Source organism: Xyrauchen texanus, chromosome 46 (assembly GCF_025860055.1).
Source record: "Xyrauchen texanus isolate HMW12.3.18 chromosome 46, RBS_HiC_50CHRs, whole genome shotgun sequence".
Classification (NCBI taxonomy): Eukaryota; Metazoa; Chordata; class Actinopteri; order Cypriniformes; family Catostomidae; genus Xyrauchen; species Xyrauchen texanus.
The window spans coordinates 2,574,049-2,589,726 of NC_068321.1; the positions used below are offsets into that span (position 1 = coordinate 2,574,049).

Genomic DNA, 15,678 nt, shown 5'->3' on the forward strand with positions numbered 1-15,678 from the left:
CTTGATCGCTGGTCTTCTGAGATCTCCTTTTTGCAAAGCATGGTCCACATCAGTAGATGCTTCTTGTGAATAGCATACTTAATTTTTTTGAGTGCTTTTTATAAGTCAAAGATTCTCTAACCCCCATCTACAGTCTCTTTTCAATAATTGGATGGCAGGTTTGCCAACTCCTGACTCGAATTAGGTTTTGTTGACATCATTAGACTAGGGGATCACATACTTTTTCCAATCTACACTGTGAATGTTTGAATGATGTATTTACTATGTAAAGAACAATACAATTATTGTGTTATTAGTTAAAAAAGATTGCGTTTGTTCATTATTGTAACTTAGATGAGTATCAAACCAGATTTGAAGACAAATTCATATATAAATGCATGTAATTTCACAGGGTTCACATACATTTTCTTGCCACTGTATGTTGTACACTGTCCTATCATATGCTGTGCTATTCTATACTATACTACACTACACTATAACATACTGTACTGTATAGTATGGTTTATTATATATAATGTACACTATCTTATTCTATGCCTCACTGTACCATACTTTACTATAGTATACTGTATTATACTACACTGGGCTCTACTTAAATATACAATATGTGTATTATATATTTTTTACTATACTGTCCTATACTGTACTGTACAGTATTATATGTAATATAATCTGTCACTATACTTTGATATGATTTATATTTTTATAGGAAAAAGTGCTACTTTACAGACTGGAAGAAAAAGACTATGGGCAGGTAGGACATCATAAAGTTCTTTCTGTTTCCACATATTTAGCTAGAGATTCATTATTTTATTAACATTTTAGATCCATTACATTTATGAACTCATTCAGTAGCTCTGTTTTGTAAATTGTCCACTATATTCATAACTCAGTATGCTGACTGGTAGGGATTAAGATTTTATAACAGTAAATAGTGTGGATATTTGTTGTGTGTCTCTTGGGACTAAATCACCTTTGAGTTAATTTAATTAGCATCAAAATGAAGTTTTGGAAGTCACCATTAGTGTGTGAAGGATAAACAGCCAAAAATAACTCTGCTCTGTCACTTTTTTTTGCATTCTCAGTTTTCACAAATGCTAATGTAAATGTATCTCCGCAGCCGATTTCAGCTGAAATGTCGTCAGCTGAAGAGCTGGCTGCCCAGGAACCCAATGAAACTGGATAAAGAGGCATTACCAGATCTAGAGGAAACCGACTGCTACACTGCCCCGTTCAGCCGGGCCAGAATGCACCAGTACTTTCCCCTCCATCACCTTGTCATTAACACATGTACAGTGGTGTGCAAAGTACCTGTAATAACACATTATGTAGTGTTATTACATAATGGTTTGTTACAGTACCCAATAATTATACTTGGGTACTTTATTGAAAAAAACTTTAAAGGGGTCATGACTATTTTTTTTACCATTTTATCATCTTCTCTGTGGTCCACTAATAATGTTAGTAATGTGTTTTCATTAAAACATTCATAATGCTTGAAACTCAATTGGAAGAAAATGAACAAGCTCCACAACATTATAAAACTATATTTTTTGGTTTACTGTACACATAATGCACATCCAACACATTGCCTCAGAATATATTAAACTGTTCACTTACTCTAAGCACAGCAGCGGTATTAACTATCAAATTGTCATTCCATTTGAAATATTCATGAATTAAACTGTTTACTCACAGTATTGTGATTGAGTCTAATAGTGTTTGTAACTGCCACATCCTTCAATAAGTTCCTTAGCAAAGCTTGAATCATATTATGACTTGTTCAAAAGCAATCTACGCTGATATAAGCTAGGGCTTGGCGATATGGCGATATATATCGTGGTGATGATATAAAGTGTCTACCGATAGAGATCTTGCTATATCGTGTGTATAGAGATATGTAAATATACATGTGCACTGTGTAGGCACATCTATCAGTGGGCAGGGCTTCACGTGAGACAAAGAGATGAAACGTGGACAGGGATTTTCCAGCATTGAAAATTGTTCTGCAATAAATACACAGACGGGAAAAAGGGAATTGACTGGACAAGAAAAGAAATCTAGACAGGAAAAATTTAGGAACCTTTTTCTGAAGCCATGTCAGTCAGGGGGCCATTGATGTGAAAGACATAGTCAATGACAGTAGTCGCTGTCTCCCTCGCTGATGGTTATTTGGGGAAGGGAATAAAATGGGCTGCCATTGCAATGTGGCAATGTGGGACCAGGGTCCCAAAGGTATTGGCAGCAATTTAAGGAGCCCCGAAGGGGGCTGACCAAAAGTTTTCCTGCAAGTGCACACTGAGCAGGCTGAGACAAACTGATGAACGTCTTGCTCTAGCGTAGGTCAACAGAACCATTTCTTAACTAACTCCAGGGTGCGAGCCGCTTCCAGGTGGCAGGCAAGGTTAGATGAGTGACCCCACTGGAGGACATTGATATGAACCACTTTGTGGATGTAAGAACGTTACGCAAGGCTGAGCAGACTTTGGAATCCACCTCTAAAGACACTGCTACCACTACCACACCCAGTGGAAGGATGTATCCGTGGAGTTGGAGGTGCTCTGGTTTTCAAATGAGTGAGATTAAGCATTGGGCTTGCCGTTCTTAGAACAAGGCCGATACGAGTTGGAAAAATCAAATTGGACCAAAAAAAGAGAGCCCCACGAGCCTGCAGATCCATACTGTCGGCCGAGAGAATGAAACCTAGGTACGAAAACGACCATGTGTGAAACTCACACTTCTCCAAATAGACAATTCTCTAGCAGCCGCTGAAGCACCTGCCTGACATACTGGACATGGTCACTGAAAGATCAAGAGAAAAATCAAGATTTTATCTAAGTATACAAAAATAGATTGGTTGACAATGTCCCAGAACACGTCATTAACGAGTGCTTGGAAAACAGCTTGTGCATAAGAAAGGCTAAACGGAATGACCAAATACTTGAAATGCCCAATAAGAGTATTAAAATCCATCTTCCATTCGTCCCCCTCCTTTATCTGAACCAGGTGGTAAGTGTTGTGTAGGTCCAACTTTGTGAAGATGGTGGCCCCCTGCAAGACTTTGAAAGCCGAGACATCAATGGTAAAAGATAGCGATTCTTCACCGTCATATCGTTCAGCCCCTGATAATCTATGCAGGGTCTTAAGGAGCCATCCTTCTTGCCAACAAAGAACCCCAGAGATGAGGTACGAATAATATCTGCTGCCAGAGAAGCATTGATATACTTCTTCATGGCCTCCCTCTCTGGAGCAGTGAGCAAATAGAGACATCTCCGAAGTGGAGAAGTTCCAGGCAACAGGTCAATCTTATAGTCGTATGGGTGGTGCGGAGGAAGAGAAGCAGCCCTGTGCTTACTGAACACCACTATTAAGTCGTGGTAGACCTTGGGCACTGCAGTAAGATCTACAGACTCCTCCTGTAACGCAGAATAAGACAACACAGGGGGAAGAGCAGAGACAAGACAATGAGACAGGCAAAACGAACTCTAAGACAAAACAGAATTCTTGGCCCAGTCATTATGAGGGTTGTGTGTTACCAGCCACGGGTGTCCCAGGACCACTGGAGCTGAGGGTGAGTGGATGATGTAAAATAACAGTTCTTCAACATGGTTGCGCGAGATGGTGAGTTTGATGGGAGCAGTGACATGGGTAACCATGGTGAGTGGAGTACCACACAGTGCCTTCTCATTCCAACCGCACGAGGCAGCGAGAGTGCGAAACTCAATCAAGTAAACAGAGACAGGCCTCTCTCCTTGATGAAGGTCTGACAACACTCACTGCTTCCTTACCAGACACTGACCAGTCAAACAATTTACAAAGATCCTCAGAGAATGTGCGGGAGGATGAGCAGCACTGGAGTTCATTGTCCCACACTGCTGTTTCAATTTCCTGAGCCTGTCCAGAGAGAAGGATGATGACGTAGGCCCCTTTTGCATTTTCCATGGGGAATGACGAAGGCTGGAGAGCAAAAAACAGACAACATTGTGACAGGAAGTATTTACGTGTTTTAGGCTCACCAGAGTAGGAAGCTGGTGGATTTAATCCAAGCTCGGGATGTCTGTTGGATGATGAGAGTGCAGAAGCGGCAGTGGGAACGGCAATGGGAGACATCTGCAACTGATGGAGCATGGTTACATCGATGGATGTAAGATCGGCTATCCTCCCTGCCATCTGCTCATTGGCATGACTGGTGGTGTTCAGCTGATCCTGTTGGCGACTGAGGAGCACCCCCTGCTGACGGATGGCTGTCCGAAGTTATGTGTCCTCCACTGGGTCAATGTTAGGCCAGATTATTTTGTCAGAGTTTGTAAGGAAGGACCCAGAGATGCAGAGATACAAAAACAAAGTTTAATAGCGATATAAAGAATGGCAGATAGATGGCAAAACTCAGTAGGGATAACAATAGTAAATCAGAGCAGCAGTAGCGTCAGCGATGATGGCTGCGATGAAGACAGCGATGACAACAGTAATAATGGCAGTGGTGACCCAGCAATGATGACAGCGATGGCCACAGTAATCATGACAGTGATGACAACGGAGATAGCAGAGACGACTGTGTGGCTTGGAAGCAGAGTCGAGAACAGCAGGGTGAGTAATCATGGTAAGTAGAGATGATAACACAGCGATAACTCAACAGACAGAAAAACAGGGAACTGACTGGTCAAGAGAAAAAAACTAGACTGGAAAAAATGAAGCAACAAGACTAGACTTGACTAGACTAACTGGAGAGGTGAGACAGCACAATCTGGCATTGAAAAAGAGAAACACAAGGGTATAAGTAGGTAGATGGAAACCAGCTGCATGTGCAGACAATTAACTGATGAATGACACGAATGAGCGTATCCCATCTAATAATCATACTCCAGAGACAGGAGAGCACAGAGCTGAATCACTCACACTACTCAATAATTTTTTACCCAGGAAAAACCAAAATGGAGAACAAAATCTCCACAGAATGGGACGACCTCCAAACAGGTCTAGAAAATGAAGAGGAGCTTACTATTAAAACAGGTGCAGCATCTGTGGTTTGCACAATGACAATCACTCGTAATACAAGCAATCTGTTTCACCCCCACAAAATGAAGCATGCAAAAAAATATTATGAATGCCAAAAGATGAACTCTGCATTAATCCAGTGTGGCAAGAAGGAGGGCGAGGCCGGCATGATGCTGCCCACCCAGCCCCTAATCAAGCTATCCAAGCCCTCGAGAGGGATAAAGGCGACCAGAGGCGGCTGTTCCAGAGAGAGAGAGTTACGGGAAGCTGTTTATGTTTGTCTTTTTGCTTAAGTTTGTAATCAAACTATTATTAATATTGTTAAGCCGGTTCTCGCCTCCTCCTTTCCGTTGAACTGTGTTTCACTGGTGCTGCAACACGGGAATGAGGAGGAATGCGCCATAGTAGAGTCCTTGCCACTACCATCCACCACAATGGAGCAGCCACGGCCATCCTCCAGGGGATGGAGGAGCCCGGATGCTGACTGTGAGAGGAGGAGGGGCTCCTAGCTGACCACTTGGAGCAGTCAGTGGTCCCTACCAGAACATGGCAGAGACGAGAGGACTGCCGACTTGTGTTTGTGTTTGTCTTTTTGTTTAAGTTTGTTATTAAACTATTATTTATATTGTTAAAGCGCTTCTCACCTCCTCCTTTCCATTGAGAAGTGTTTATTTTTGTTAGATTTTTTTTTTTTTACTTGTGTTTAATTTCTGTCGCATTTCTTTGAGAAGATCTTGAGAAGAACAAAAATTATAATTCTCTCATTAATTACTCACCTTTAAGCCATGCCAGATGTGTATGTCTTTCCTTAATCAGCAGAGCTGAAATTAAGATTTTTATAAGCACATTTCAGCTCTGTTTCTCCATATAATGAAAGCGAATGGGTACCATGAATCTGCTGGCTGTCTAAAAGTCATATTTAAGCAGCATAAATGTAATCCACAGGCCATGTCTTCTGAAGCAAATCGATAGGTTTTTGTAAAAAATAAATAGATAATTAAAACTTTATTTCACTTTAAAAAAACCGCTTCCTGCTACCAGTCGACCCATCATGGAGCTATCAAGTGATGTAAGCGCAATGTTGCATTCACGTGAGAAGTTTGAAGTGCTTGCTTTATAACAGAGGAACAAACTTCATGCAAGATTTTTTCAAACAACAATACAACGGTGGGCGGAAGCAAATATTTAAAGTTAAAAACTTTTAAATTATCGATTTTTTCCTACACAAACCTATTGATTTGCTTCAGAAGACATTAATTGATTGACTGGAGTTGTGTGGATTACTTTTATGCTGCCTAAATATGACTTTTGAACATCAAACAATCAGCAGACTGTTAGCACCCATACGCTATCATTGTATGGACCTTCAGAGCTGAAATGTGCTTATGAAAATCTTAATTTCGGTTCTGGTAAAGAAGGACAGACATACACATCTGGGATGGCTTAAAGGTGAGTAAATCATGAGAGAATTATAATTTTTGGGTGAACTAATCCTTTTATTAATCAAGTCACATTTATTTGTATAGCTCTTTTCAAACAGCTTTACAGAAAATCATGCTTTAATAGAAAATAAAATGTTAATATCTATAGTCTTCGAGTCATCATTGTATAGTTTGATTAAATATGATTGTAAATTGAGTATAAAAGTAAATAATTAAATAATAATTGTATTTAGAATCCCAGAAAAAAAGGTTTCGAAAACCGAAGGCGACTGTGGCTAGGAACACAAAACTACATAAGATGTTGATTAATGGAGAAAAATAACCCATGGAGAAACCAGACTCCCTTTGTGGGCCACTTCCCGTCTGGCTAAACAACATGAATATAATGCCAATATCATTGTCATTGCTTACAATTTGTAAACTAAGTAAGTGTTAAGGGCCAGTGTTTAAACAAAGATTTTGTAAAAACTGTAAGATTAATGTTTAATGATTTTTGAAGGCCATCCTGTATTAACTGCAGAAGTTCACATAGATGTATTGTCCTTTGTTAGTTGGCTGATGAAGGCTTTTGTTGGCAATTCATTGATAGTCTATGTATTCCATTTCAAAAGTGCAGTCCATCAATAGACAAAGGTGATGCAGGCAGAAATCAATGAGGTGCGTCGCGGTTCAACCAGCAGGTGATTTTGTTGAGGTTCGGTGGGGTCCATCCTAAGTCCAAGGTTCAGGCAGTGGCATATGAAGTATCCAGTGTCTTACATTTGGAGTTGTCATCAGTTTATCCTCTGAAGTCCATCATAAAAGGCTGAAGTTATGTTTGGCTAGTACTGGTTGTAGTTTGTCATCATCACTCAGTGACACCAAGCAGAAATGGAGATGGATCTGGCCAGCTCTAGTAACCTCGGTATATGAATCAAATAGAATAATATTAGCATATATGCCATTTCAATTTATTGCAGAGATATAGATGAAATTATTTCTGATAAATGTGTCTGGTTATGGCAGACCTAACTAAAGCAGCCTAATTGTGAGTTGATGGGTAAATTAGGTGTATCCTTGTCTAAATAGATGAGTCTTTAGTCAAGACTTAAACTGAGTGAGTGTGTCTGCAACCCAAACAGTGTTAGGGAGACTATTCCATAGTTTAGGAGCAAAATAAGAAAAGGATCTACCTCCTTGTGTGGATTTTGATATTCTAGAAACTATTAACAGGTCCGAATTTTGCGATCATAATGGAAGATCATAATTATGAACGTGATAGAATATAGTGTGAGAGAAGGCCACTTAAGTACTGTGTAGCTAGACCATTCAAAGCTTTGTACGTACTTAACAGAATTTTTAAATTAATATGAAATTTAAAAGGTAGCCAATGCAACGATGATAGAATGGGGCTAATATGATCATATTTCTTGGTTCTATTCAGCACTCCGAAAGCTGAATTTTGAACCAATTGAAGTTTATTTATTGAACTTGCAGTACATCCTCCCAGTAATGCAGGCGGCTCAGGATATTGGTCGTTCCCTCACTGGACCGAAGCAGCAGTGAAGTCCGGCAGCACCCTGAGTGACTGAGCAGCCCTATTCAGGATCGCACTGCTCACCTCCGTAGTGAGGAAAGGGTTAGAAAAGGTACCCTAAACATTGTCTGCTTCAAAACATCCTGGCCAGCCTACCGCAGCTGGCGGGATCCCATACTTGCGGTCAAAAAACAAAAAGAAAAACAAATAAAATGAAAAAGACCAAAGTGATACCACTCACTGTTGGCGCCTGGAATGTGCGCACTTTGATGGACACATCTGGATCAAAAAGACCTGAGAGACGCACTGCCCTCGTGGGCAGAGAGCTAGCAAGATACAACGTGGATGTTGCTGCCCTTAGTGAGACCCGACTGGCCGATACTGGACAAGTGACTGAAGTGGGTGCAGGTTACACATTCTTCTGGAGCGGACGAGGCCAGGAGGAGAGACGTGATGCTGGTGTTGGTTTTGCAGTAAAAAACCACCTGGTCAACCAACTGGCAAGCCAACCCAAGGGGATAAACGACCGTTTAATGACCTTACAGCTCCACCTATTGGGTAAAAAGGCGGCCACTATCATCAGTGCCTATGCCCCTACCATGACCAACTCTGACGAGATAAAAAACAAGTTTTATAATGACCTGGAAGTCATTATTGCTGCCACAGCCAGCTCGGACAAACTCCTGATACTGGGTGATTTCAACGCCAGAGTTGGAAGTGACCATCAATCATGGAATGGAGTCATAGGTGCACATGGCATTGGAAAATGTAACAGCAACGGTCTTCTACTGCTGAAAACATGCTCTGAATTTGACCTGCTCATCACCAACACGATATTCCAACTACCAAAGCGCAAGAAAACTTCATGGATGCATCCTCGTTCACACCACTGGCACTTGATTGACTATGTCATCGTGAGGAGGAGCGACCGGCACGATGTCAGGGTGACCAAGGCAATGTGTGGTGCTGAATGTTGGACTGACCATCGTCTCATCATCTCCAAACTTAACATCCGGATTAAGCCTCCCAGACACCCACAAGGAAAAAGACATGTCAAGCGTCTTAACATCACTCGCCTACAACTGGAACACACCAGACTGGCCTTTGTTGAGGCTCTAGACCATCACCTGGAGTCTCTAAGCTTCGAGCATACAGACGCTGAGGCAGACTGGACTGCTCTCAAGACCGTGCTGCATTCTACAGCCCTTGAATCACTTGGTGTTCCATTACGTACACATCAAGATTGGTTTGATGAGAACGATGCAGAAATCAGAACACTCCTTGACAAAAAACACCGCCTGCATAAAGCATATCTGAATGACAGCAGCTCAAGTTTAAAGAAAACTGCCTTCCTCAACATTCTCAGGATTGTCCAGCAGAGACTCAGAGTCATGCAAGACGCCTGGCTGTGCGCAAAAGCTGAGGAGATTCAATCCTACGCTGACAGTAACAACACCAAGTGCCTCTATTATGCACTCAAGCAGGTCTATGGTCCGCAACACTCAGGAACTTCACCTCTCCTGAATTTAGATGGAACAACACTCCTCACGGAGAAGGACAAAATACTTGCAAGGTGGGTCAAACACTACAGCGCGGTCCTCAACCGGCCATCATGCATAAATGAGGAGGCAATTGCGAGACTGCCTCAAGTTGAAATAAACCAGTCTCTGGCTGTTCTACCATCTATTGAGGAAACCAGCAAAGCCATAACACTCCTCTCATCAGGCAAAGCTCCAGGGTCCGATGCCATTCCAGCAGAAATCTACAAGGCTGGAGGGCCTCGCTTAGTCGAGAAACTGACCGACCTCTTCCAGTCTCTGTGGAAATTAGAAGCCGTTCCCAAGGAGTTCAAGGATACTATTATAATAAATCTATATAAAAGGAAAGGCAATCGGCAGGACTGTGACAACCATAGAGGCATCTCCATGCTATCAGTCGCTGGCAAAATCTTGGCAAGAATCCTTCTGAACCGCCTAATTGTCCACCTAGACCAGGGTCTGCTACCTGAGAGTCAGTGTGGTTTCAGAAAAGATCGTGGAACCACTGACATGGTATTTACTGCCCGGCAGTTACAGCAGAAATGCCAAGAACAAAATGTTGATCTATATATGGCTTTCGTTGATCTAACAAAAGCATTCGACACAGTCAGCCGGGAGGGCCTATGGAAAATCATGGCCAAGTATGGGTGTCCAGACAAGTTCATTGGCATCGTGCGCAATCTCCATGATGGCATGATGGCCAGCGTCAGAGACAAGCAAGAACTCTCTGATCCGTTCCCAGTCACAAACAGGGTGAAGCAAGGCTGCGTTTTAGCACCAACGCTCTTCAGCATGGTGTTTTCTGCCATGCTGCAAGACTCATTCCAGAATCACAACACTGGGGCATGCAGGTTTGCGGCTACAGCTTCCAACATATCCGTGCCTGCTGCTTCGTCGCTCACCCATATAGCGAGGCGTTAATAAAATTAAGAAGAGGTTCTGAGATTACAGGGAATACCTCTTTTAAGAGCTTATTTGGTATTGGATCTAACATACATGTTGTGAAATTTGATTTTTGGATAAGTTTTTTTTTGCTCTTCATGACCTATGATAGTGAAGGATTGAAGTTGCTCGTGAGGAAAATTATGAGACACTGTTTTCTGAGGTGCTGTGAAGTCATTACTATTGTGCTGCAACGGAATATCTGGATCAGTCCGGGCTTTATTCCTAACCAATTTAGCCACAGTACTGAATAAACACCTAGAATAAACTCTATGAATTTGCTAAAATATGCTGACCTGGCAGCTTTTAGTGCCTGTCTGTGCACTATCCTTCCACGCAGCTCAAAAAAACCTCTAATTTCTGGCATTTGCGCTCCATTTTCCCAGCTGTTCTATTGAGAGCTTAAGTGTGATCATTATTACATCAAGCTCTTTTAGACTTTTTGGCTTACTGAGTATGTGAGACAATTCTGGAAGATTTTTAGTGAAGCTATCTATAGTGGTCGAAAGAATAGTTAGAAAGATTAGAATAGTTCTAACGAAAGTGTTGTGTAGATTGAGTGTAGATCGCAGCAAACAAGAGACAAGGTAATGATCTGAGATGTCTTTGCTTTCTATTTCTTGAGCAATGTTTATGAGAATAATAAGTATTATAATAATAATATTGGTCAACAACATTTTAAACTGAAATGTGGTATATTGTTATATTTAGCATTTTTTGTAAGATTGATTCTTTATTTCCTTTGACATTGTTTGCTTCATTCTAAATAAAGAGGAAGTAGTTTTAATTTATAAAGTATTTAATTCACTGGCTGGAGTTCCAAAAATAGGCAATACAAAATGGTTATTTTATATATAAATCAATTTTAATAGATTTTCCGCTCACCCCTAACGTAAGCACAAAAAACAAAAACACATACATAGTCAAAGCAGGGTGAAGAGGACACACACATACTGTTCAGAACGTCACAAAAACACATTAAAGCAGTGAAAGATGTCAAACTAGTGTGTTTACATACACCAACAATTATAAATAGTGCAGATGGGCACGAGTCCAGTACTTGTTTTTGCTCAAAATAACAAGATGCAGTAGCTGAATGAAACAGGGTCTCCTTTTCAGAGTTGTGACTTCACTCCGCATCTTTTAAAAGTGGTGTGAGAAACTACACAACAACGGTCAAAGACGTCTGTGAAGTGCACGCTTATATACAAAATTATTATAAATAGTCCATAAGTATTATTTTTTAAAACATTTATAATTGAATTAAGTAGTAACATTCCAGAAAATGTACTTCTGCTTTTTCATTATACACCTCTTAAAATCACAAATTACATATACATAACAAAATGTGCCTTTTACAGTAGTATTTGCTTGCTGTGAATATGATACTGTAATTAAATAGTCATGGCCTTATTTAAATTTCATTCCTGCTTTGCTCACTTCAGCTCATGACACATACAGCATGTGTTCAGCCTCAGATGACCATTTAGTGTAGATTTTATGATGGAGGCACTTTCAGACTGTGTACTTGAACTTGATGCCACTTTACAGAGTTAATGCATTGCTTCATTCATAAAGAACTGTGCCCTGTAGTAGTTTCAGTAGTAGTGTAATTTCTGTGATATTGTAAGGGTATACAAGACAAGCAAGATGTGTTGTACGTATCATAAATACAATCATACATTTGCGGTGAAATGTAAAAAATGCGAGTAGCGTTTAGCCCATTTCATCACAACCTGAAACAAGCACATAATAGATCATGACTAGATGTTTACATTTTCCAACAGGCAAACCTCATACTGTAGGATTAAGTATTTTAAAAACAGATAGCACCATTCTCTCCTCAATAAGCTACGCAATTCAAGGTATCATTCATGTACATGGGACAAACTGTGAACACTGTAAACCCTAATTCTTAGGAAGCCCCTCAGATAACAATAATTCAATATATAATGATGAAATAATTATATTTGAATTATAAATAAATTATATATTATAAAAATAATAATACAGATAATTCAATTGCATTACATTATTTTGACACACAAGTAAAGCATTAAAAAAACAATACAAAAAGTGGCTAATATAGTAATTCATATTTCCATATTATTGAACATAAGCCAATCATTAGTCTACAGACCATAGCAATCCATTTTGTAACTGAATTCATCCATCAGTATGATATTTATTATAAGGGCTTGTCTAAGGATGCATCAATGTACTCCTGCATCAGATGGACACTTTTGGACTCTCTCAGTTGCGGTGCGTAATAAACATACCGTTTTTATCTCTGCGATCAAGCTGTGTTTGAACGTAGGAACGTGATCTCATCTTCTGTTGTCTGCTCTTGGTAAGTGTGGTTTGTTTTCTGTCTGTATAAGCTGCATGTTTTCTATACAGCGTGTTTCGCTTACTGCCCCCTGGAGAAAACCCTGAGTTCCCCTTCTATCACTCATTCGATGTTGTGTCGATGTAGTGACACTAGGGGTTGCTCTTGAGAGCCCCGAACACCTCCCATTCTTTGAGAAAAGGCAAATGAGAATTGGCAAGTGGAATTTGCATGCCACTCCTCCAGACATAAGGGTATAAAAGGAGCTGGAATGCCAACTCCATTCAGATTTACTCTTCGTAGCCGAGTGGTTGTACTATCAGCGTGCTGAATGCTACCACTGTTCCAGTCACCTCTTATGAAGTGAATGCTGTTGGATATACGGCACATTTCCAGCGGCTTTCTCTCCTTCTGCATGACAAGTGCAGATTTCGCCCCTGGGCGCTTCGACAGTGCTAAAAGAGTATATTTTCTCTATTAGAGCACACACATTGAATGTCTTTTAAAAGACGTGTCGCAGAGTAATTCCCTGCGGACCTCCCGTTCCCCAGCACGCTCGTTTGCTCCCGTCCGGTTCCGAAATGAGACCCGCCCACCTCACGGCCATCATGAAGTCTCTCGGGGCCTACGAGCAGGATGAGTCTTCGATCGCTGCATTGGAAAGCACACTGGCGATGTCGGACGCCAATGACTCAACTGAGCTGCCACCTTTGGGTCTGCCTGCTTAGTCTGAGGCTGATGCAGACCTGACCACCATGCTTGCGCGGGTTGCATCGGGTTGGTCTGGAACCCTCCCCTGAGCACTCGCAGCTTGATGATGGGTTCCTGGTTTGGGGCACCCCCCGAACAATACATCAACACAATGTTGAGGGAGTGACAGAAGGGCAACATCATGGTTACTGTCGTAACCTCCGTTCCCTGATGGAGCGAATGAGACATTGTGTCCCTCTTTCCACAACACTGTACTAGCTGCTGAAATGGCCAGACCTTGTCTCGGCTCCTCAGCACAAAACCTGAATGGAGTGGCATTTCAGCTCCTTTTATACCCGTATGTCCAGGGGATTGGCATACAAATTCCACTCGCCAATTCTCATTGGCCTTTTCTCAAAAAATGTGAGGTGTTCGGGGCTCTTGAGAGCGACCCCTAGTGTCACTACATCGACACAACGTCTCGTTCCCTCCATCAGGGAACGGCGGTTACGACAGTAACAATGACGTTTTGGATGTTAACATTACGGTGAATAGTGGAGCTTGAGCTTAGGTTGAGGACAGGGACACTTTGTGAGTTTTATATTGCTTTATTCACTGAGCAATTGCTATGCTAATCAAAGCATAGTGTTACCTATCAGCATTCATTTAGCATGTTAGTATTCACTCTAGCCTATTCTAACTAGATTTCCTCTTCTTTAAGTTTTAAGTTGAAATGACTTTTACTAATTTTAAGTTCAGGCAAAATTTAATTTAAAGCTAATTTCCATAAAAATGTATGAGTTAGCTCACTCAATATTTTATGTTAAGAGCAATTAACATGCATATGTATTACAAAATTAGTTTAGTTTGGAAGTTTATTAACTTTTAAAAAATTTAGTTCCGCTAACTTATTAGTGTTTCCAGTGCAGGATGAGTTACATGGCAAAATATTGTATGGAAGAAGAAGAATAATGTTAGGAAAATCCCTAAAATTAAAAAAATCCCTAAAATAGGAAAATTATTGTAAAGAGAATTTATGTTAGAAATATGTTTGATTGTCTTGAAAATAATGCCACAATGCAAAAAAAGTAATGCTGTTTTATTCTTCAAGCTAAATATAATTTCATATTTCTTTCTTTTGATTTTGTGATGAAATATGAGCTGGACCTGTTCTTGACAGGTTTTATAAAATGTATACAGGAAGAAAGACAGAGACAAATGTGCATTTTAAACCACACAACCTTCTTTGTGACCAGTGCTGTTGCCCTCTGACCTTTTATGTATGGGAGTCCAGCTCAAATTGAACATGTACATCCTCTCTATACGCTGTATATTCTAGTGTATTTATTAGGGCTGTCGTTTTAACATGTTAATTCAGTGCGATTAATTTTACAAAAAATAATGCATTAAAATAAATTAACGCAATTAATCGCAATGCCCCCCCGGACCATAATAGCGAGGATTCCTGAGTAATGCAAGCTTGTAGTACCACCTGTTTACTCCAGAGGGCAGTAAGTAAAACGTCTCGGGTTACATGTGTAACCCTTGTTCCCTGAAAAAGGCGGAACGAGATGTTGCGCTGCTAAGCGCTACGGGGAACAGCTCTTGCTGTGAGACAAGCTGAATAATGTGTGAAACACGTCAATGAACATTGACCGGAATTTATAGCCTCGGCTGATGCAATCATTAGATGCACCTGAGGCCAGGCTATAAATGGACACGTAACCAGGTGTCGTCAGATACTTCTTTTTGAAGAGCAGTCCTGGGACGTCCCAGTGCGGCAAAGCAGCGCAACATCTCGTTCCGCCTTTTTCAGGGAACAAGGGTTACACATGTAACCCGAGACGTTCCCTTTACTACAAAAAAGTGATGAATGTGAGCGGAGAGGACCAGCCTGCCGCATCACAAACTTGTTTAGGCATGGGCTGAGATGTCGACTCAAGGGCATAAGAGCCCAGAGTAGCAAAGCATCTAAACCATAAAATGTGATTAGTGTGTGCGGAGAGTGCCAACCTGCCGCACCACAAACTTGTTCGGTGTCAACTCAAGGGCGTAAGAGCCAAGAGTGGCAAGAACATCCAAACTATAAAAGTTTAATGAATGTGCACGGAGAGGACCAACCTGCCGCACAAAAAACTTGCTGCAGAGGGAAACCTCTAGCCAAGGCTTTAGAGGAGGAGAGCCCTCTGGAAGAGTGCGCCCTAAAACCTACTGGCGAAGCTTGAC

General features: G+C 41.1%; 1 protein-coding gene across 2 annotated transcripts in view; it reads left to right on the forward strand.

The window, feature by feature from the left end:
- The window catches only part of LOC127638653 (anoctamin-3-like), a 208,802-nt gene that overhangs the window by 88,339 nt on the left and 104,785 nt on the right, over positions 1–15,678 (forward strand). For both annotated transcript variants that reach the window (XR_007969884.1, XM_052120275.1), the window contains exons 6-7: positions 710–754; positions 1,121–1,255. Coding sequence is in view for 1 of the 2 variants with exons in the window: in XM_052120275.1 (XP_051976235.1) it covers positions 710–754; positions 1,121–1,255 (180 nt within the window). In the remaining variant the exon portion in view is untranslated. The remainder of the gene's footprint in view (positions 1–709; positions 755–1,120; positions 1,256–15,678) is intronic.